Source organism: Micropterus salmoides, unplaced genomic scaffold (genome assembly GCF_014851395.1).
Source record: "Micropterus salmoides isolate LMB-PRFRI ecotype aquatic unplaced genomic scaffold, ASM1485139v1 Ms_hic_scaffold_4, whole genome shotgun sequence".
Taxonomy (NCBI): Eukaryota; Metazoa; Chordata; class Actinopteri; order Centrarchiformes; family Centrarchidae; genus Micropterus; species Micropterus salmoides.
Window position 1 is genome coordinate 25,014,864 of NW_024043372.1, and position 21,195 is coordinate 25,036,058.

At 40.8% G+C, this 21,195-nt stretch overlaps 2 protein-coding genes across 5 annotated transcripts; one reads left to right on the forward strand and one right to left on the reverse strand.

The window, feature by feature from the left end:
* The first annotated feature begins 6,192 nt into the window (after nucleotides 1–6,192).
* Nucleotides 6,193–11,610, forward strand: zgc:113184 (uncharacterized protein LOC553745 homolog). Of its 2 annotated transcripts, none has more exons than XM_038696524.1 (5): nucleotides 6,193–6,283; nucleotides 8,245–8,355; nucleotides 9,584–9,712; nucleotides 9,801–10,165; nucleotides 10,286–11,610. In XM_038696524.1, the coding sequence occupies exons 3-5, from the start codon at nucleotides 9,601–9,603 to the stop codon at nucleotides 10,460–10,462; spliced, it is 654 nt and encodes a 217-aa protein (XP_038552452.1). In that variant the 5' UTR covers nucleotides 6,193–6,283; nucleotides 8,245–8,355; nucleotides 9,584–9,600; the 3' UTR covers nucleotides 10,463–11,610. The 2 variants fall into 2 exon arrangements, with proteins under 2 accessions (XP_038552452.1, XP_038552453.1); XM_038696525.1 differs by lacking the exon at nucleotides 6,193–6,283 and adding an exon at nucleotides 6,331–6,487.
* Nucleotides 11,611–11,789: 179 nt separating this feature from the next.
* On the reverse strand, nucleotides 11,790–21,195 carry nab2 (NGFI-A binding protein 2 (EGR1 binding protein 2)). Of its 3 annotated transcripts, none has more exons than XR_005441419.1 (8): nucleotides 20,678–21,195; nucleotides 19,227–20,149; nucleotides 18,907–19,040; nucleotides 17,740–17,791; nucleotides 17,453–17,567; nucleotides 17,121–17,306; nucleotides 14,385–14,621; nucleotides 11,790–12,759 (listed from the first exon to the last, which is right to left on the reverse strand). XR_005441419.1 is itself a non-coding variant. In XM_038696510.1 (8 exons), exons 3-8 carry the CDS (start codon nucleotides 20,136–20,138, stop codon nucleotides 14,524–14,526), a joined length of 1,497 nt encoding a protein of 498 aa, XP_038552438.1. In that variant the 5' UTR covers nucleotides 20,139–20,149; nucleotides 20,678–20,784; nucleotides 20,964–21,195; the 3' UTR covers nucleotides 12,811–14,523. The 3 variants fall into 3 exon arrangements, 2 of the variants coding, with proteins under 2 accessions (XP_038552438.1, XP_038552437.1); XM_038696510.1 differs by lacking the exon at nucleotides 11,790–12,759 and having other exon boundaries at nucleotides 12,811–14,621; nucleotides 20,678–20,784; nucleotides 20,964–21,195; XM_038696509.1 differs by lacking the exon at nucleotides 11,790–12,759 and having other exon boundaries at nucleotides 12,811–14,621.

Genomic DNA, 21,195 nt, shown 5'->3' on the forward strand with positions numbered 1-21,195 from the left:
GTTGCACACCTCTGGAGCAACAAGGGGTTAAGTGTCACAATGGTCCCAGTGGGAATTGAACCCGGGTCTCTCACACTAAAAGCGTTTGTCTTATCCATTGCGCCATTGCCACCCGTTTAGCGACATGAAAAGAAAAAAATCAACAATGCATTAGTGCATCTCTCAATGACTACTCCCTGCTCAAGCCTGTTCTAATTAAAGATGTAAATCTTTAAAAATAGGACACTACTGTATACGTTAATTTTGTAAACGATTTACTAAAACAGCCAGGATCTGTAGTTTCTGTTACTCAATCAGGAGTAAACTACTGGGGACTATTTTCAACTGTGAATTTACAATGGCAGTGCCCATGTTCATCTTGATGAAGGAACATGTCACCCAGTGCAACACTGTGGCTTGTTAATTGTCACAAACTTTTGTACAAGCATTCATGGTTCCCAGAAGATTAATCCTAATGACTTTGGTCATTAGGATTAATCCCCTGATATTTAGCACAGTCATCAGTTTGGTTTCAGTTTTCAAATATGTTCTTTCTCTTTCACTTTGTGTATATTGCTAATTAGCAAATGTTAGCATGCTAACATGCTGAATTAAGATCGTAAACATGATAAACATTACCTGCTAAATATCATGTTAGTATCATCATTGTGAGCATGTTAGCATGCTGACATCAGCATTTAGCTCAAAGCACTGTGCCTAAGCATACCCTCACAGAGCCTGATACAGAATAATTATAAAGGCTAAATCTTTACCCGCTCATTTACTCGTCACATTTGTAGACAGAAAAATAGAAAATATCATCAGACCTATCCTTTTAATTAGAGTCTAGAAAATGTTTCCCGGTCAGTTAGTGCAGTGCAGGAAACAACATTTAGGTTGTATTTAACGCAGCACTCACTGTGCTGCAGTTTGTGACATATCAACGATGTGATGAAAAGTGACCAAAAGCAGTCTTTCATCTCCTTTTCACTGAGTCTGTGTTGTTTTGTCACACATGGCGTTAATGTTGGCAACATCTCTGACCAAAGGGAAGACGACACCGTGACAATCTCAGCCACAGAAGACTGCAGCACCGACTGCATTCAGTCGCTCGACACCCGATCCTACTGTACACCACGTTCCGGTCATTTGGATTTTGGTGTTGGCAGACAGAGTGGAAAAAAGGGACAAGGGGAGAAAAGAGGAGGCAATATGAAAGCTAGCTTGGACCAAGGTGTTCATTATATTACAAAATGGCAAGCAATGCCCAACTCAATGTAATGGGAAGAGTAGACGAGCACAGTTTCATAAGAAGGATTTAGAAGTAGGTCACAGCTCAGAGAGTTTTTACCTAAAAGCATTTCATCAGAACTATCTACTGTGTTTATCCCTTTTGACTTTCAGTGTGACTTGTCATTGGTTATGGTCACGTATCCATGACAGGTCAAATATGTTGCCCCTTCACATTGCCCAAACTCAAAAATACATTTCCCAGTCCATATATCTCATGTTTGAACTCGCAGTGTCTCTTGACGGAATCTTTTTCCAAAAGTGAAAAGGTACCATCTGGAGCTGCCATTGGCCCCTGAACTTCTGACCTGTGCCTTGACATGCAACACTTTTTCAGGAACAAAATAGCCTTACACCCTGCATGCACAAGACATTATATGTTCTATGTGGCTCACTTGCTTGTCATGTTGATTTGTTGCACAAAAATGCCGAGCACCATGTTTTACACTTCGCTTCTACACCTTCTCTTAATATACAGGAAAGTTTTGAGAGTGTGCAATACAGTGAAATGTTTTGAATTACAGTGCATCAAACTGTGCAGGACTTGCTTGTACAAACTGTTTTCATGGCAATTTTATCTTTTTAACCAGTGTGGAAATGCAGTAGAAGTACACTGACTCAAGTACAGTACTTGAGTACAATTCCGGTGAAATACACTATTAAAATACTGTTTGAATTTACTGCAAATGCATCAGTCACAACACTAAGACTGTACAGCCATGCTAACAGCTCTGTGAGGCTGTACTTCAGTGGTGCTTTGACCCAAATGCTAATTTCAGCATGCTAATATACTTAGAGTGACAATAGTAACATGCAGGTGTCTAGCAGGTATAATACTGACTATGTTCACCATCTTAATTTAGCATGTTAGCATGGTAACATTTGCTAATTAGCAATATACTGAAAGTACAGCTGAGTCTGATGGGAATGTTAGTAGTTTTTCAGGTATTTTGTCAGAAGGTATTGGAAAACTTTTAGAACAACTGGACTCTGAGGACAATGAATGTCTTTATTATTATATATAATATAGTTTATTATTATATATTTCAGTCTGGACAAAAGTGCTGGTCGACTGATATTGCCATCTATAGAGCATTGCTGCTAGCGTGGTTAAAAATAATCCACTAAAATGCTGCATAATAATTTAACACACATATAGGACACTCTTTATAGGAACTTTTACTTTTGATACTTTAAGTAGGCTATATATTTTGCTGTTAACTCTTACCTACTTTAACTCTAGTAAAATTTTAAATTTTGGACCTTTACTTGACAACCTCCACTGTTTACAACAGCTAACAACTGAATATGTTGCCAGAATAAAATGTACCATGACAGCTAAATAAAACACATTTGGTGAACCAAAGTGATCCCTTTCATTCTTTTTCTTTACCATCATTTCAAAGAATTCAGTAATTAGATAATGTGTAACATGAAAACTTCACATATTGTTCTGTCAGAGAAATGTCTGTGTTTGTGTGTGTGTGTGTGTGTGTGTGTGTGTGTATGTGAGCGGCTGATTACTGGAGAGGATATTGTTCCAGCGGGAGCAAAGCTAATAGGTTTGTTTGTGAAGATGGTGCACCTGTCGTTTATTGATGGCATGAGCTGTAAATAACTTGTGAAGCTGTTTAGTGCTTGGTGGGGGCTTCTGTGTTTCTTTCTCCGCTCTTCTTTGTTCTATGCCTTTTTATGCACACACACCTACACACAGGTGCACATAACGTACAACATAATCCCTCACTATGCTTCAGACAGACAAATATGCAGATCTAACAGAAGCTGGCCTGATAATTTCATTCCAGTGATGATCATAGGGTCTCCCATGGTCATACATACTGTATATTTGTGCACCAAGTACTAGCATGTGTGTGGATGTGTTGTTGAGTGTGGAAAACCCTCTGTGAGTGTATTTATAGCAGACCATTGTTGAGCCCATAGAAACCACTGTAATTGGATCTGGGCTCTCTCACTAAGAGAGAGTCCAGTGATAAATGAGTTGGCAGACGTCACTGCTCATGCCATCCCTGTGATAACTGTACACCCACATCTTAAACTCTTAGTCCTCGCAGGATTAAATTCATAAATTGAAGGCCAGCCGGCCGAATGATCGTTCTGATGTGGGTGAAAGGAAGGGATGGTGAAAACCTGCTCTGTGGACAATTAGTGGCGGTCTTGTTTGTGTCCTTGGGTATTACAAACTTTACTGAGTGACCACTCAGTGATGCACTTGAAGGATGGATGTCATGCTTCAAAGTTAATACCCTTAAAATTATAATTATGCTGCTATTAACAGAGAAGTTGAAAAAAGATTACACTTTTATGTCGTTTGGAGCCTTGAGTCACTATTTTATTTCAAGGAAAAGGAACCAAAAAAAAAGCAGCACTTCTTTTGCTTGTATTTGTGCTTCTTGGCCATCAAAAATAAAATGAGTGTGTTGTCTGATGCATTCACATTGTACCTGTTTATAGAAGTGATGAACATCACTTCTGCAAACCTGACAGGAAAAGGTGCTTGAAGCAACAGAGGTAAAAGGAGACTGAAAAAGTGGATGCAAACAGATCATTGACTGTTTTATATTACAAACAACTTAAGATGCAAACTCACAAGAGGCAGGTAACAATTAAAGAAATGAGATTCTTTGTCTGTTTGTGTGAGTCTCACTATGTTGGAAACTTCTCCCTGCTCAGCTGGAGAGAATATGAGAACGTTACAATTATAAAACAAGATTGACAGGATGGATAGTGTTGCACTGGCAGATGACAGTTCCTGGCTGCATGCCCGGAAGTTATTCACAGCAAAGCCTCCGCGTGCACTCACATACACACTTCAACCCCATTCAGCCCCAACACAGGGATCAAGTGCAAAAGGATGGTGGTAGATCACGGGGGCTGGCGGACAGGGTGTAGTGCGTGTGCATGAGTATGTGTGTGTGTGTGGAGGGAGGGGTTCAAGGTCAGAGCAAACACATGGTCCAAACCAGCAAACATACTAGCGCAGGCTAGTATGTTTGCTTGTATGTTTGCAGTATAGGGTACAACACAGATTAATGTGTTTTTCTTTGACATTGTTTTATTCTCATTCTCACAGCCATCTTGTATTATTCAGCTCTCTTTCTCTCTTGTTAAAAGGGTTTTCTTTGGGAGTTTCTCCTTATCTGAATCGAGGGGGTAAGGTTACAGGGTGTTGTACATTGTTCAATTTGTAAAACCCCATGAGGCAAATTTGTGATCTGTGATATTAGGCTATATAAATAAAATTGATAATGTTCCTGCCTTGACCGGCAGCTTATGAAAAGCACCAGACAATAAAGCAAATAAACATGCAGTTGGTAAATAATTAGCTTTCTTGCAGAGAGTTAGATGACAAGATTGATACCGCACTCATGTACGCTAAATATGGAGCAGGCAGCCAATTAGCTTAGCATAAACACTGGAAACGGGAAACAGCCAGCTCTATATTTGACCCTTTCACATTATATTTTGCTTTTTCAACCTGCACACAAACACACTGGGACTGTCACTATGAAGTTTTCAGGCCACTAGCGGGGACTACATTTCCCAAAATGGTGAACTGTCCCTTTAATCTGCCAATTAGATCACATGAATTGACTTTAGATTACATATAACAAGATAGCGGGTAACATGTGTGCATCAGGTGCCAATAAAATACTTAATACAGTCCTGCTAGTATTTAAATGTAGGTACAGTGGGGAAAAAAACAAGACTATGAGGTCAGCAAGCACATGATTAACATTTAACAACACACTTCTCAGCCAAAAAGAAGGCAACGACACAAATGGATCCTCTTGAAGAAGAAGCGACTTGACAAAGACATGACTCTCTCAGTTTCAGAGTTACATAACCAGTCTGAAGTAGGGAGAGCTGGCACCCCTCTAACATCACAAGGACACACATAAACTCAGCTGTCGGGGGCTGACATTGAAAGCAAAAACTGCTGCTCCTCCTAAGTGGATGGATGGCATGAAAGGTAGTCTGCCACCCACGGGACTCTGCTGCCTTAATGTTGGTCTATTTTTAAATCGATATCAGTCACAGTCAACACATGACTGAACACCCAAAATGACACACAACACACACACACACACACACACACACACACACACACACACACACACACACACACACACACAGTGAATACTCCCTGAGGGTATTGGACTAAACATGACTAAACATTTTTTAATGGCTCAACACACCTGTCCCCACTGTCCTGACATTCACGCTCCGCAGAGGATGAATCTTACTCACTTTGGTGATCCCCTGACTCTTTTCCTCCAGCACCACTTTGAGGTTCACATTGGTGTATTTAAATGAAATGAACTATTGAATGGATTTCCATGACAGATGTTACACATATCCACATCCCCATTAGGATGCATTGTTGCTCTGTGTCTGCTGGATGTGTAGACCTAAATAAGCAACTTTTGGCTAAGACATTCACTATATCACATTTATAAGATGGTACTATGTCAGTGTTGTGTTTACAGTGTGTTGCACTGCCCCCTTTTGGCCAACATAATTCATTTTTGCAGGTTTAATAGCAAATCTTCCACCTGTACCACCGGAGAGCAGGTGAGCAGTTTACTGACATCATGTAAAACACTGTGTGAGTACTGAAGTCCTCAGAATTATAGTTGTATGTGTGCCCGATGTATAATGTGTGAAGCTTCCTAATTATTGAATTATTATAATTAAATGAGGTCTCTCTTTAATTTATAAACACTGAACGGCTAACTGGAACGACTGCAATAAAATATGAGACGTTCGTCCAGATTGGTGCTTTTAGTTTGAAGGCAGCCTTAAAAATATTATTAAGTTATTTTGGCAGGTGTCTCTGGGTTTGAAACAGGTGAGTTCGTGCTGTAGGCTGTAGGGCGAGGTAGTGACGTCATCGCTGAACAATGCGGATTCTGTCCAATCGGACCAGGAGAAGGTTCTGCTTCGTCAGCAGCTGGTCTGCGCTTCCTGCTGGGAATGATTGGTCACTCTGAGTGTAAGTAAACTTTATTTTTAAATCTGCTTCACGGGTGAAACTATCCTCACATGATTTAAGTTCTTACAGCTACAGAAAAGGAAATCAACTCAAATCAATCGAACTCGGGTTGAGTTCCGCGTTTTCCAGCGAAACTGCAGCAAAGAAGTGTGACACATTACAGGGCAAATCACATATGATTCATGTCGGATAAAGGCCAGCAAGGTAAACGTTTTGAAGCTGATTCTCTACTGCTGTTCAAACATAGGCTATATTAACAAACAACAAAAATAAGTGAAAGAATGTAACACACCCGCGTGTGTTGGGGAGGGGGGAGTCATTAAACCAAAAAGACATTTCCTTATAGGCCGATCTGTAAAGTAATACTGGAGAAGAAGGCAGGGATTATCATACATTTTGTGGGCGACAAGAATGAAACACATTTGCTGCAAACATGTTCACTTTACACACACAGTATCAGGATTGACAGTAACAGGGCACATGTGATGAAAGACACTGGAACACACAAAACATGAATATGTTGACCAGCAGTGGTGGAATGTAAGAAACTTTCACTTAAGTGCTGAACTTGAGTACATATCTGTGGTACTTTCTCCACTACATTAATTTTACAGCTATAGTTAGTAGTTACATTTCAGATTAAGATTAGTTTATGAAAGATGATGCATTGTTTAAAAAAGTATATAAAGTTCTTAAAATAGCCTCATCTGACAACACTGAAATTCTTCTTACACCTTATTGTGTCTAGTTATATTCCAGTAATGTATAAATAATAAATAAAAGTGAACTCTGAATGGTACCATGAATTAGTAGTTTTACTTTTGATACATTTAGTACAGTTTGCTTCCAATACTTGCTACTTTTACTTAAGTAAAAGCTCTACTTCTTCCACCACTGGTGAGCAGTGCTAGAATAAAACATAATTACATTTACTCTTAATGTAGTACTATACTTAAGAAGGATTTCAATACTATATAATCTAACATTAATTAGGGTCATTCTCCTACATAATGATGACATAATTTTGAATTTCACTCCTAATACAGGTTATATTAGTAGGCATGTAGGACTTTTTACATTATTGCTTCTTTTACTTAAATAAATTCAATTAAATGTATGTATTATAAATTTAGCACTAATTCATAACAGAAGAGATCTCATTGCACTTTTAGAGCGGGTCTAGACTTATGCACTTATGCTTCTCCCACTACTGATGGAGAGGCATTATGCATTTAATATACAATTTACATGTTTTATAATATCCGTATTATACTGTTCATATATATAAAGTAGCAGTGCTGATGTGTTAGGGTGCAGCCACACACACACACACACACAAATTTTATGGAGAGAATTCCTGTTGCTGTCCAGTTATTGGGAATATTGACACAGTGCGGATAAATTGGATAGCAAACAAGAAACATCTTCTTCTTTCTTCCCATCTATCTTCTGTCTTCCTTTAACATTTACGTCTGCCACAACCGATCTCAAATCACTGAAACCTGGTGAAGAAAATCATATAAGCAGCCAAACCCAATTAAAGAGACACTGTGGAACAGTGTGTCAAATCTTCAACAACAGTACAGTACAGTGCTGTTCTTCTTTTACATTACATAGAGCCTGACTCTTTCCTCTTTTGACTATGCTAAAAATACTCTGCAGACTCAGTTAACAGTCCAACTGAGTGGTGGCAAGGTTCCCTTTTATACTAAAGGGGTTTCATTTCCCTATTTTCAAAATCTACTTCCTTATGTTATGTTAACCATTTCCAACACAGCACATGTATTGTTACATGAGTAAAGCATAATTTTCGTTAGCCTACCTGCGAAGAAACAGACTCGTCATACGTCACCTGAAAAGTGAATTTCACCATCACAAATTTGTTGTTGTTGTGCTCTGGAAATGTACTTTGAGTCTGGATTTATGTACTGAGACAGTGTCTCATTCGTTTACAATATCAGGAAGCATCTTCGACATGGAGGCGGCTCGACAGGAGAAAACCCTGAAGGCAGCTGTAAGAAATGACGAGGAGTCCTGAATTGTTGGAGAAGCGGCAGATGAGCTTATAAGGGGTCAGTAAATCACTACTGAAATACAAGACACTGCAGTGGATGTTACAAGTAGGAGTTTAAAATCATCTTAAGACAAAGAAAATTTAACTTGCCTTTTGGCATTTTCACTAGAAGTAAAGATAATGATTTGATATTTAAAACCTTTTTGTTTGCATGCAGGGACAATCCTGACAGGTTCTATGTCCATGTATTTATGTACTACAGTAAAAGAATATACATGTGGTGGGTAGTTAACAAGTTGATTCCAGTATTTTTTGACTCAGTATGTTTGAATTTGACTACTTACAGGTCAACAGAAGAATAATTAAATAAAGGCTTCAGCATTTCTTCCCAAGATTTGCATTCCCTGCAGTGTGAATAAGCCTTTAGACAGGTCGGGAAATTAAATAAATAGAAAGTATATCTGAATACCGAGATAGTTATAAAAAAATGTGGATGGAACTTTTCCCAAAGAAATCAGAAATGTCCCTAGAAGATAAACTCTTATAACTTTGATGATCCCTTAACTTTAAATCTAGCACCATCATCAGGTCAAAATATAAATTTGTCCATGGTTTTATGAGCAAATAACCTGCAAATTACATTTATATCAGCCTCAGCTGTACTTTGTGTTTAGTGCTACCTACCAAACATGCTAACAGGCTAAATTGAAGATGGAAAATATTTCCTTAGCATTGTCATTTTGAGTGGACGGCATGGTGGTGCAGTGGTTAGCACTGTTGCCTCACAACAAGAAGGTCTTGGGTTTGAACCTTGGTCATCCAAGGCCTTTCTGTGTAGAATTTGCAAGTTTGCATGTTGTCCTTGTGTCTGCGTGGTTTCTCTCCCACTGTCCAAAGACATGCCGGCTAGGTTAACTGATGAGTCTAAATTGCCCTGGTGTGAGTGGTTGTTTGTATATGTGTCGGCCCTGCGATGGACTGGTGACCTGGCCAGGGTGTACCCTGCCTTTCGCCCATTGTCAGCTGGGATGGGCTCCAGCCCCCCACGACCCTGTACACAGAATAAGCGGTTGATGATGACTGTGTTCAGTGTGTCATTTTGAGCATGCTGACATTAGCATTTAGCTCTCCAGCACTGGTTTGCCTGAGTAAAACCTCACAGAGCCACTAGCATGACTGAAGACTCTTAGTGTTGTTTCTAATATAGCACCCTTCTGTATATACTGCGTGTATATTATATTAGTGTGCTGTACAGCTTGGTGTAATTAACTGTTTACCGGCTGCAGGTCCCCGAGGTGGTGAGATGGAGCAAGCGTACAGTGAACTGTACCAGCAGTTTCTACAACTGAGGTCACTTTGCCTGAGACAGGCAGCTCTGTTACATCAACTCACAACAACTCTGCAGAAACAGCAAGGTCCATATAAAACCTATTGTAATTCCAATGCTCATAAATATGAAATATGTGTCAGTCATGATTCACTTCTAAAACTCTCTACCTGCAGGTGCTATCGTTCCAAATGGAGAGCTGAGTGATATGATGTCCATCCCTGTCCAGTGTACCCAAGAAATCCCTTTCTATCTCCATGAAAAGCCTCAACAACTAACAGCCACAGGACAGAACCCTGCAGCACAGCTTGACTGTCTCTCTGGAAATGTGGGGACTTTCTCTGATCTCCTCACCAAAGATATGTCCAAGCTCTGTGTGGAAGTGCCTCATCAGAGAAAGGAAGATGGGAAGTTGGAGCAAAAGGTCGGACCCCTGTTAAGTCAGGACTCCTCGCGGTGGCAAGGGGCTTCTGCCAATGCCTCAAAAAATCTGTTGCAAGCAGATAATCATGGTGGAGACAGGACAATGCACACAGTGAGGGTAGGTGTTTTTACTAGACAAAAAAGCCCACCTGTGGCCAGGGGGTCTCCAGTCTGTCCTTGGACATTTCCATGTTGTTGCTCAAAAAACACTTTGTCTTGTCCTCTCTGTTTGTGTCAGATGTCTGCGGCAGCCAGTCCCTCCCTGGTCAGTGACTTCCCGAGTCAGCCAGGTGGATTGCTGATATCAGACGTGGCGCTGCAGTCTCATGTTTGTGAATTCTGCCAGGCGGTTTTCCCTGGAGACACAACCACCAGAGGAGAGTTCCTACGACATCTTTGCACCCACGTCACCTAAACTACTGATCCATGCTTTCCTCCTCACATATGGGTTATGTATTCACATGCAGGTTATAAGACAGTTTACTTGATATTTGGAAACATTCAGAGGGAGCATTTCCTCAGTAGAAAGCATTGTTAACCTAACCCAACCTCAGGCTCAGAAAGAGCAAATTACACAGAAGCTATATACATGGCCAGATACTACTAGATAATGTTTTGTTGTTCAGATAACTACTAGCTGCTTCACATTAACATGAATTATTGTCCATATAGTCTCCATTATATTTTTAGTTTCAACTTTCAACCACTACATATTTGCTTCATGCACACTGATCGTGAGCCTACCCAGATGCTTTAATGTAGCCCATGATACTACCAGGAAATACAATATTTTTGTATTGTATTTGTATGTTGGTGACTATAAGTCCCGGACAACAAAAACACCGCAATATGAGATCAATAGAGAACACATGTTTGAAGAGCAAGAACCTGATGGACTGCACGGCACTAATATAAAACTATGTTTATGGGGAATAAATCTTTAAAATAAATAAGGTAATTTGTGATGTTAAAACAAATTATCTTTCAATCTAGTTTTATTTCTAGGGCCAGAAGGACAAAAATCCTCTGCCGCATTTATTTGGGTGGACCTGTTGTGTGCTATCGATTAATTAATAAGATGGCTAATAATGCTAGTTATGCGCAGTGAGACACAATGTTGTGTTTATGATCTTAAGTAACTGCTTGGAAAGATAAAAATAAAGATAATTGTTAAAACTGAAATAGGTAACTTTTTGGCGGAGCATCAAGTGCCGTGCCTGTAACATCATTCCTGTCTCATCTTGTTGTTGTTGGTAACTTGTTATGAAATGGGTAACTGACCAGTGAATATTAAACCTTTATGTAACTCTAACTCTGTTTGCCTTGGTTTTAGATGCAAATGTCAGCACATTTAGTGTTAATGCTGTATGTTATAAAGAAAATCTATTCTCTCTAATCTATTTCTGAATGAATGATGATCATGACACTGTGGGTCTTGGCTGATCCCTGCATTTCACTGTGAACAGAGTTACTTCTGCTTTAAATATGGCACAATTTAAAGGATCAAGCTTGGATAACAATATTAATGAATTAAATCTGATTATGTCTATAAAATTAAAAACATTTCCTTACTAGCTTTTTGGAATGTGCACAACAACATACAATTTGCAGACACTGTCTTAGCTTTGTGACATGTCCTGGTAATCACTGCCCACATTTACATGTTGTAGATAAATTTGAATGTTCATCTGGGTGAAAATATATTATTAAATATATTTAAAAAATCTTACAGACAAGACAAACTGACTTCCTAATTTAATCAGTATCCATCGTGCTGCTTTTTAAATGTTTGCAGTGAAGCATTAGATTGATCAGCTGTCAGCTGCTCAGCTCTGTGTTACTGAAGAAAGAGCAGGGGCTAAGAATAGACCCAAAGATTTAACTCCCTAATTAGTGGTGTTGACAGCTGATTCATGATGACAACTCCCGTTCATCTGTTACCACACTGACTGTGGCTCTCATAAACACAGTAAAGAAAACCAATTTGGAGATAATTGCTCTTGTATAATTAAAATACGGAAGGCAACTAATTATATAAACAGTAATGGCATTAACTTTAGAGGCATTTGGTCATGAACCAAAGCATTGGTTGACCAATTTATTTTGTACAAGTGATCCCCTGGGGACCATGAGTGGCAATCCATTGTGTGGATGTTAAGCTATTTCAATAAAAACAAAAAATATCAACCACATGGTAGCGCTAGATTCGAGTATATTAGCAAGTATTACCAAAGTCAGTCTGATTCATCACCTGGAGACCATGAATGTATGTAAAAGAGGTATTTCAGTCTGGACCCAAGTGGTTCACCTACTGTCTTATCAGCTGACAGACCATCGTTGCCATCCTTAAAGCCACTCGTATGTCTCATAATAGCAATACTTAATTTTAACTTTCAATCCATTGTACGCTGACCTTCATGATTTTGAGTTACACATACAATACAGTGAAACAAACATTCATTTGTGGTTTTGAAATCCTATATCTGAATTCCTTGAGGTTGCCTGAGGTTCTTTATTGTGCATCTTTATCCTCTCTGGTGTCTGTCTGAAAATCAAGCGAGGGAGGGTATGTGTGGATGAGCGCTGATGACATCGCTGGTACAGGTGAGTCATTGAGGCTCGGTGCAAAGCGTCAGTGCAACAAACAAGACGACAGCAGAGGTGTTGCTGGCTGTGTGACGCAGCTCCTGCGGCCTCTTCCACACATCAGAACTGCCAAGAAAGAAACGATTCTTTGTGGAAAACAATGCAACATGCTGTGGCTTTAAGCAATAAAATAACATTTATTGAGATGTAACAAAATAAATAATCTGTTCGCAACATAATAAACTGAGGAGGTTACTAATGCTCAAGAAACAGGCAGGTGTAACTGATGCACTGAAAGCCACCTCACTGACGTACTCTGAGACTGAGTATACAAAAATCCTTGCGTTTATAATCATTATCAACATGAGCCTTGTCATGACATGAAATCTGAATACATTTTAACAATTTAAAACAGGGCCACATGGTCTGACGTAACTTGGAGCTGCTGTATCAAGAGTCAAGCACCATCATGAGGTTTCTATCTGTAAACCTCTGCATGTGTTTTTTCTTTTTCTGAAGCTCATAAAGTAAAAAAAATATTACTAACCCCAATTTACTTTAAGTCTCAAAAGAACAAAAGTTTTTAAAAAGGGAAACTGACATAAGGTTCACCTAGTTAATATCTAAGACTACAGAAATCACCCCCAAAACACACTGCCATATTCTAAGTCTTTGCTACACCTAAATAAAATCTCATCAAAAATCTACACTAGTCACCACATTTTCTGAAAATGCCATGTTAAATGTTTTTCAATTCTCTAAATCTTGCAACATAGTTCTGAATGCAGTTTCTTCAAAGGCTGTACAATGGTGCCTATGGGAAAAGAGATTAAAGTAATGATGAGAGAGAAGAGCATCTGATGACAGCCTCCCTGCTGAAGGGCCCTAGAGCAAGACACTGTAGCCGACCCTGATTTCGCTTTCGAGAGAGGCCACTGAAAAATTAGCTTTTGACTGGAAATCAATAAAGCATCAGTGTTCTGAGTACATTTTCCCACACCGAAAAATAATGAAATGCCTCAAACACAAGCCTGAAGTATTATCTCTTACAAACACCATATCAGTAGCTTGTGCAAAACATTATTACAGAAAGATGTGGATGATGGAGACCCATGGCTTTATATCTCATAAACCTTAGCATGCTTGTTCAGATCTCATGGGTGAGACGAGATGATGCAGCAAGGAACAAAAGGCCTCTGAACCTGATGGTGGTGTTTGTGTGTATGAAATCTAGATCAACAAATGCCACAAACGCTCCTTTTTTTCCTTAAAACTAACCTACCTTCATGGACTTTATTTATCCTCATCTTTGAATCATAAAGAATATCTAACTCACTGACTCCAAAAACCATCAATGTCCATCTGTTTCCTGAGGGTGAGGAGCTGCTGAGAATGTTATCAGTCTCCATACGAATCCACATTTCCTTTACATAACTACAATATGTTACTGGAGTAATTTAAGAGTTTTTTTCCAAAGTTGCACTGCCCCCTGCTGTGTAGAGCCTATTTCATTTGGCACGTTCAACACACATCACCTCTCACAAAAATGGTATTAATTTAACAAAATATCAGGATTTTCCTGATAAAATCAGTTCATTTCTGCCATCATCCGCTAAAATCTGCAGGACGTGTAGTCCATGTACTTAAAAAACAAAGTGTCTCCCCTACATATTTACTCAGTATAAAGTCAAAACAGAACATTTCGAACTTTTTAGAAGTCACTGCAGGTTCGGTCACTGGTAGATTCTTACATCCACTGTACTGATTTTGAAGTCGGTAAGAGTCGTCTCCTCATCAGATGTCAGTGATGCTCAGCAACAGCCTGTATAGCAGACGCAGACTTCAGTGGCAGGCTTGAGAAGGAGTTCCCGGACAGCCGCCGGAGCATTTTCATTTCCCGCGGTGATTAGATTCGTCTTTGGTGATGCAAGGACTACTGCTCCTGCACGCTGTTATCGAGCTCCGCCTGTCCACTTTGCTGTCAAGGTCTGTGGGCAAAAGTAAAGTTTAAGATGAGATATGATGATTTAGTAGTCACTTTACACTTCAAAAGGACTGACAGGATGAATATTCCTTAATAGCTCCTTTTCTGCAGTGGGTCACCAGTTATAGAGATAGACACAGAAGCAGAGGTCTTTACTTACGCTCAGTATCAGCAATAGTTGCATGAACAGTTGAAAAAGCTTCCTACATGTGCACATGAAGCAAGTGGTTTTCAGGTCACGAATGGATCTGTCTGTAACACCCTAAAATCTACTCTGAGCTGTCAATCAACTGGAAAATCACAGGAAAATATATCACGTCTAGCTTTATGTGTTTCAAACACTTTTGATTTGGTGCTCCTCTTTTAACATTTGAATGTCAGATGTACAGTACAAAGACCAGACAGACAGTTATAATAATACTGAGGCAAAGGATGAATATAAGCTAAGAGAGTCACAGTAATCTAGATGCAACCAGTGTTTTAAAACCTTTGAATAATAGTTTGGGGAATTCAGCAAGAAACCCTCCCACATGGAGTGAAATCATCTTGGTTTATATGACCAACCCAGGCTGTTGATATAATAAAAAGTCTCCAGTATTACAAGTTGAATTAGTTTTGGGCTGGTGATAAAGACGTGTAATGTAAATGTACATTGTGTATTTGTATAGAAACAATAACCTCTGATGTGCATTCATTAGCTTGCAAGAGAGGTTATAAATGTGAGTATCACTAAAAGTATGATTCATTTATTCACCATTGATTTATTTGCTCATTAAGAAACCGTCAGTGCCTGTGTGTTTTAACAGCATGTAGAAATATAATAACTTCTGAAGAATTTGTGATAACACAAAAATGTAATAGCACACTTTCTGTAGCATACATGGAAAAATACAGGTGGGTAGATTTATCAGATGGAGGATTTCGAATTCACGGTTTAAACATTAAAATGACGTATGAGAAATGACATCCTGACTACATGGCCCGACAACGGAAGATAAGTTATGGCAGTGACGTGGAAAGGAAGTGAGAGAAAGCTCTGATTAATGAAAAGGCAGACGAAGGAAACTTGGATGAGTGAGAGAGAGAGAGGGAAAAAAATTAGACAAAAGTGAAGGAGATCGACGTCAGAGATGAAACATATGTCATTTTTTGTTGTTTCCGCAGTCCTTTTGGTAGAGGGAGAAGATGTATAAAAAAGACTGTGCCATTTCCCTGCCCACAGGTTTTATTTTTGTACACTGTCGCTTGGTGAGTCAATGCAACGCCCCTCCAATTACCTCCCACTCCCTCGCCCCCACGCCCCATCCATCCCGCCCTTCAGCCCACGCACCTAACACACTCTGACGTCAGTCGCTGCTGAAAGGGGGGGGTCTGATTCTGCCGCCCACAGAGTACTTCCTATCCTTCCCCCGCCCCCTCATGTCTTTGCTGGCTTCTTTCTCCTCGCTTCATCTCTTCAACTGGCTATCACAGCCCAGAACGACTAACTTGCCCAGATCACTTGCTTTTTTCTTGAGAGAAGCTGTGATGCATCATAAAAATTCTACAGTAACAGGGTATTAAGGAAGTGCTGTAACAGTGTAACCCCCCACCCCCCCCCACCCCCCCCACCCCCCTTCTCTCCCCTCCTTCTCTCACTCTTTTCCTCTCTCTATATATCGCTCCCCACCTCCTTCTGTTTCCCCTTGTAACTTCTATCCTCTCTAATTTACAGTCTGGTGAAGTTCAGCTGTGCCTGGTGGGAGGCGTCACCTCAGAGAGATTGTGTGACTCACTAGAGTTCAAGCTCTAGAGCTATAAAATATTCATTGTTAGTTTAGGGAGTCTCTGTCTGTCATTTTCAACCCAATCCCAACATCAATTTGCTCTCTTTTAACTTTAAGAAATAGTTTGATGTTTTAAAGAAATATGCTTATTCGCTTTTTTGCCAAGAGTTAGATGAGAGGATTGATCCCACTCTCAGGTCTATGCGTTAAATATGAAGATAACGCCAGCAGCTGGGTGTCTTAGCTTAGTATAAAGACTGGAAACAGCTCTGTGCAAAGGTAACAATGTCCACCTACCACCTCCTCTAAAGCTCACTAATTAACATGTTAGATCTTGTTTGTTTAATCTCTACAATAACTGAAGCGTAAAACTGCTTCCAGCCAAAAATTGGTTCAGCACATAACCCTGTGTGAAATAGCAAATTGTGATTCATTGCAGTTTGTCTTGCAGTTATAAAGGTGCTGGTAGGTGCTGATTTGTTACCTTTGGACAGAGCTACACTCGCATTTTCCCTCTGTCTCCAGTCTGAGCTATGCTAAGCTAACCGGCCGCTGGCTATAGCCTCATATTTACTATATGAGAGTGGTATCAATCTTATCATCATTGAGAACAAGAGTATTTCCCAAAATGTCCAACCACTCCTTTTAACCCAAACAAAGTTAAGCAAACATTGCAGCGCTTTTATTCCATTATTAAGCACATCTTAATATTGTTAAGCCATTATTTGAAAGGTCACCTGTAGAGTGAGTTCCTTCTGACCCTAGGTTGATCTTGCCAGCCCGGTCATGTGACACCATCCGAGCCAATCGCAGCCCTTCATCCATTAGCGTTTGCTGTATGAGGTGGCGACTCCAGTTGTTAGGGTTGGAGGTGTCAGTGTGGGGACGTGGGGATGGAGACTGGTTGCACTGTGAGCCAATGTCTAACAGGACAGACAGATTTGGGTGTAAATGCTGTCTTCAAACGCTAAGCTCTTAGAGAAACAGGCAGGAAGACTGTCTGGAGTAGAAGGCGATTATCTACTGCAAAATAACACATCTTATTCTGACAAAGATCTGAAGTCTTTACCATGTGACACACTGTCGAGGCTTTCCGCAGATAAGCTGTCATCATCGGCCCTCTGGGTGAAGCCCTCTGAGCACTCCACTCCGAGGAGTGATGACACACTCTCAGGCACAATTACCTAAAACACACACTGTCAGTTTAGTGCTGATGAACCACTGCAAGTTACTGACAAGAGACCTGAACCGTGGCTACAATTTGCACACAGCATAGCGTGTTAGAATCCCACATTCATCTATAAGAAGTCACTCTGAAGGTTGTAAACTGGTAGCAGTGCTGCTCTGAAAACTCACCTCGTGCCTCGCTCTCTTGTGGGACAGTACGATGCTCTCATCTGCACTTGTCCTGCAGGAGGAAAACATTTGAGCCAGTTGAACATGAAAGTTCATTCTTGACGTTGGAAACAAGTCATTTGATAAAAAAGAGTGTTTTTTATTTTTGCAGAGCTTTCTGCTACAAGGTCAACCTCAGCAGATGGAGGTTAAAGGCAAGGAAATAATAAGCTGTTAATGGACCTTGACTTTCTTTAGTCAAATTGAGCCAATGTTTTTTCACATCATGTAACAAGAGACAAGGAGTCACACTGAATACAATTTTTATTCAACTTGTGAAATGAGCTGGAACATAATTGTAACTATAACTGTCTATTAACTATTAACTAACCATGTATTCATCTGAATTATTTGCATGCAAATAACCTTTTGGATGAGGGCGCCTATTGTAAATATATAGCATTGTATTGTATGACATGTATTTGGTCTTTTTTTTTTATTGTTTGATTATGTAATTTTTTCATATGACTTCAAAAACTTTATAGTCATAAATATAAATATAAAAAAAACGTTAAATACTATCTGTAATGAAGACACTGTTAAACAAGGACATTCAACACATTATATATTATTATATATACTGTAATAACTATGTTTATCAATATTTAGTAATGGCTTATGCTTTGTTGTTATTCTGCAATAAACTCATTATGAGGGGCATTTTGTTCAAAACACTACTGGTGTTTGCCTTCATAATGAAAATATTAAGTTAGCAAACACATGGGGGATTTGTGTATTCCTGTGTGGCTCCAGTGTTAGCTCATTATACTAACACTACAGAGGTTGGAGTTTAATTCCCACTGTGATCTGAACCAGGTTCATTGTGAAATGGAATGAAGTGGTGGGAAAATGACTCACATAAAACATGCGGTACATGTAGAATATGCTAAAAACACTAAGTGTTTCTTTCAGCTATGAAAAGATTTCATTAACATGTATTTCCCTTGTGGTTAATCATAAGAAGATCCTCTGCCGTGATGCTGTGGAAGAGTTTAAACATTAAAACTACGCTCCTTATTCTCCAGCAGATTGTTTTCCTCGAAAAAGAGGAGCACAGCAGGTGTGAGGTATGTTGGTTCATTGGTTGCTGGTGAACAGATCACTCTTTTGTATGGGCAGCGCCCCTACCTTGCATGCTTTAGTGTGGAGGTGTAGGCGCATTTTCTCGCCACCTGCCGAGCCAAAGAAAATAGTTCCACCCGTCTCAGCAAAAGGGCATTGTCGCGCATACAGAACTGAGCTGCAGCTTCATTGATGATCAACTGAGGAGAGAAAGCACTCAGTGAAGCATGGACTGACACTGTGGACATGACACTAGAGAAATTGCATACTTTGTTTGAAATGTATATTTATGCTTGATTAAAGCTGCCCTCTGGCTTACAATGTGCACTTCACTTTTCCTAGCAGATTGTTATAGGTATGAAACATGATGTGAAACACACTTTTACCTCGTGATGTGTGAGCTGCTTCCCTTCTCTCCTCTTGGAGTCAAAGCGTCCGTATATGAGACTGTACTTCCGGATCTCTTCTTCTTTGTTCACATCCTGGGACCCCATTTTGAAGATGTGCCCCACAGTCTTTGCCATCTTCTTGTTCATCCTAAGAAGGGTCTTCACCTCTGCAGGATCTGATCTGGGCAGGGTCCTGAGGAGCCTGTCCACGCTCTCCACCACCGCCCTCGCTGTCTCCCCATCCAGCTGTCCTCCAGGCCAGGCTGACAGGGCAGACGGGGTAAAAGAAGCAGAAGGGCTCGGGGACGTGGAGGGTCCTGGAGGACATGTTGACAGCAGCGGCGGGCTGGGCGGCTCCTCCTCTATTCCAGATGCAGAAGCCAAAGTGCAGTTTCCATCAGGCTCTGGGGTGAGCCAGTGTGGGTCCATGGGTGACAGTTTTTCCCTGTAGTGTGTGTCTGGTGGCTGTGGGGAGGCCTGGGAGCAAGGGCTTCTCGGACTCCCACTGTGCATTGGAGTAAGACACGTCCGGTCCTCCCTTTCACACGGAGACCCCGGCTGTCCATTGCTCACAGACTTCCTGGGCCCGCCTGCTGGTCCACTAGTGCCTGTCCCGTCCACTTTGAATAGTGGGATGCCCCCGAGAGGAACATTAGAAACGGGCTGGCTGAAAAGGGCAGGGTTCGCAGCCCAGTCTCGGAGGGCCTTCTGGAGCCTACGCACATGCAGCGGCTTGGTGGCCATGCCAACTAGTGCCATGATCTCAAGGAACTCCTCCTCTGCTGCCTCACAGAGCTGCTGCACGTCGTCACCACCCTGCTGGATGAAGGTTTCATAATAGGCCAGCAGGTTGGCCCTCTGCAGCACCCGATAGAGCTGCAACTCCCCAAGTGTGCGTGGCAGAGACATGGCACACAGCACTGGAAAGTTTAGGAAAGGAAAGAAGACATGAACCTGCAGGTGGAGAAATCCTCTACAAGTTACTTATTTAAATAAAGATGTTGCCACCTGGACTAGGTTTACCTGCTCCAAATTCTTCTATCTTGATGAAGCATAAATAAAAAAGCAAATGAATGTAGGAAGTTTAAACGCACGCGGAGGAGCATTAAAGTTTCCTCCATATAAGAACTGTTTTCACCTTTTTAACATGTTTTTCATTGTTGTTTGCATAAAAACCTGTTGGGGACTGCTCTCTTGCTGTCGAGCAACATTAAAAAACTCACTTAGGTTGGCCTTTCTATAACCCCATGGGTGTGCTCTGTGTGGTGTCTGGTTGCTGTAGGCTTCCTGTGCTCGTATGTGCGTTGTGTTTGTCCGCATCTTGAATGTTTTTCTCCTCTATGCGCTTTTGTGTTTGTGCTTGATGCACTTTGTAACCTGTGTTTAAAATATGTGCTATAGCCTATAAATAAAGTTTACGTAGTAACGCACTACTGAACCTCTCTTACCTTCTTCAGGTCAGGTAGACGGGTATGCACAGAGCAGACCGGCGTGATTACGGAAAGGTGTCTCTCCTCCACCACCGCTGTCACAGGTCGGTAGTCCCGGAGTGAAACTGCTTAAGAAATAAAAACTAATTTCGGCTGAACAATGAGACAAACGCACGTTACATTTAGACTAAACTAGACACACTTGGATTATTGTCTCCAGATAAAACCATGGATGGAGGCCAGATGTTCGCAGAAACACCCTGCTCAAAGACACATCGCAGTTGTTATCCTATCCGCGTCTTACCCTGTTGCCTATGGCCGAAAGCTTCCCCGGCTCAGATTGGCGTAGTAAATCCCCTTTGCGTATCGTACCTCGTCTGAAATCACTGGCAGAAATCCTCCTCCGGCGCACCGTATTGGTTGCTGGCTGCCCTGTCTGTGTGGGCTGGAGAATGACGGGGGCGGACTGCAGCACGCCATCTGACCGAAAAAGATCCTTCCTCTCCCGGTAGAGAGGCGGCTTTCAAATTGGAGAT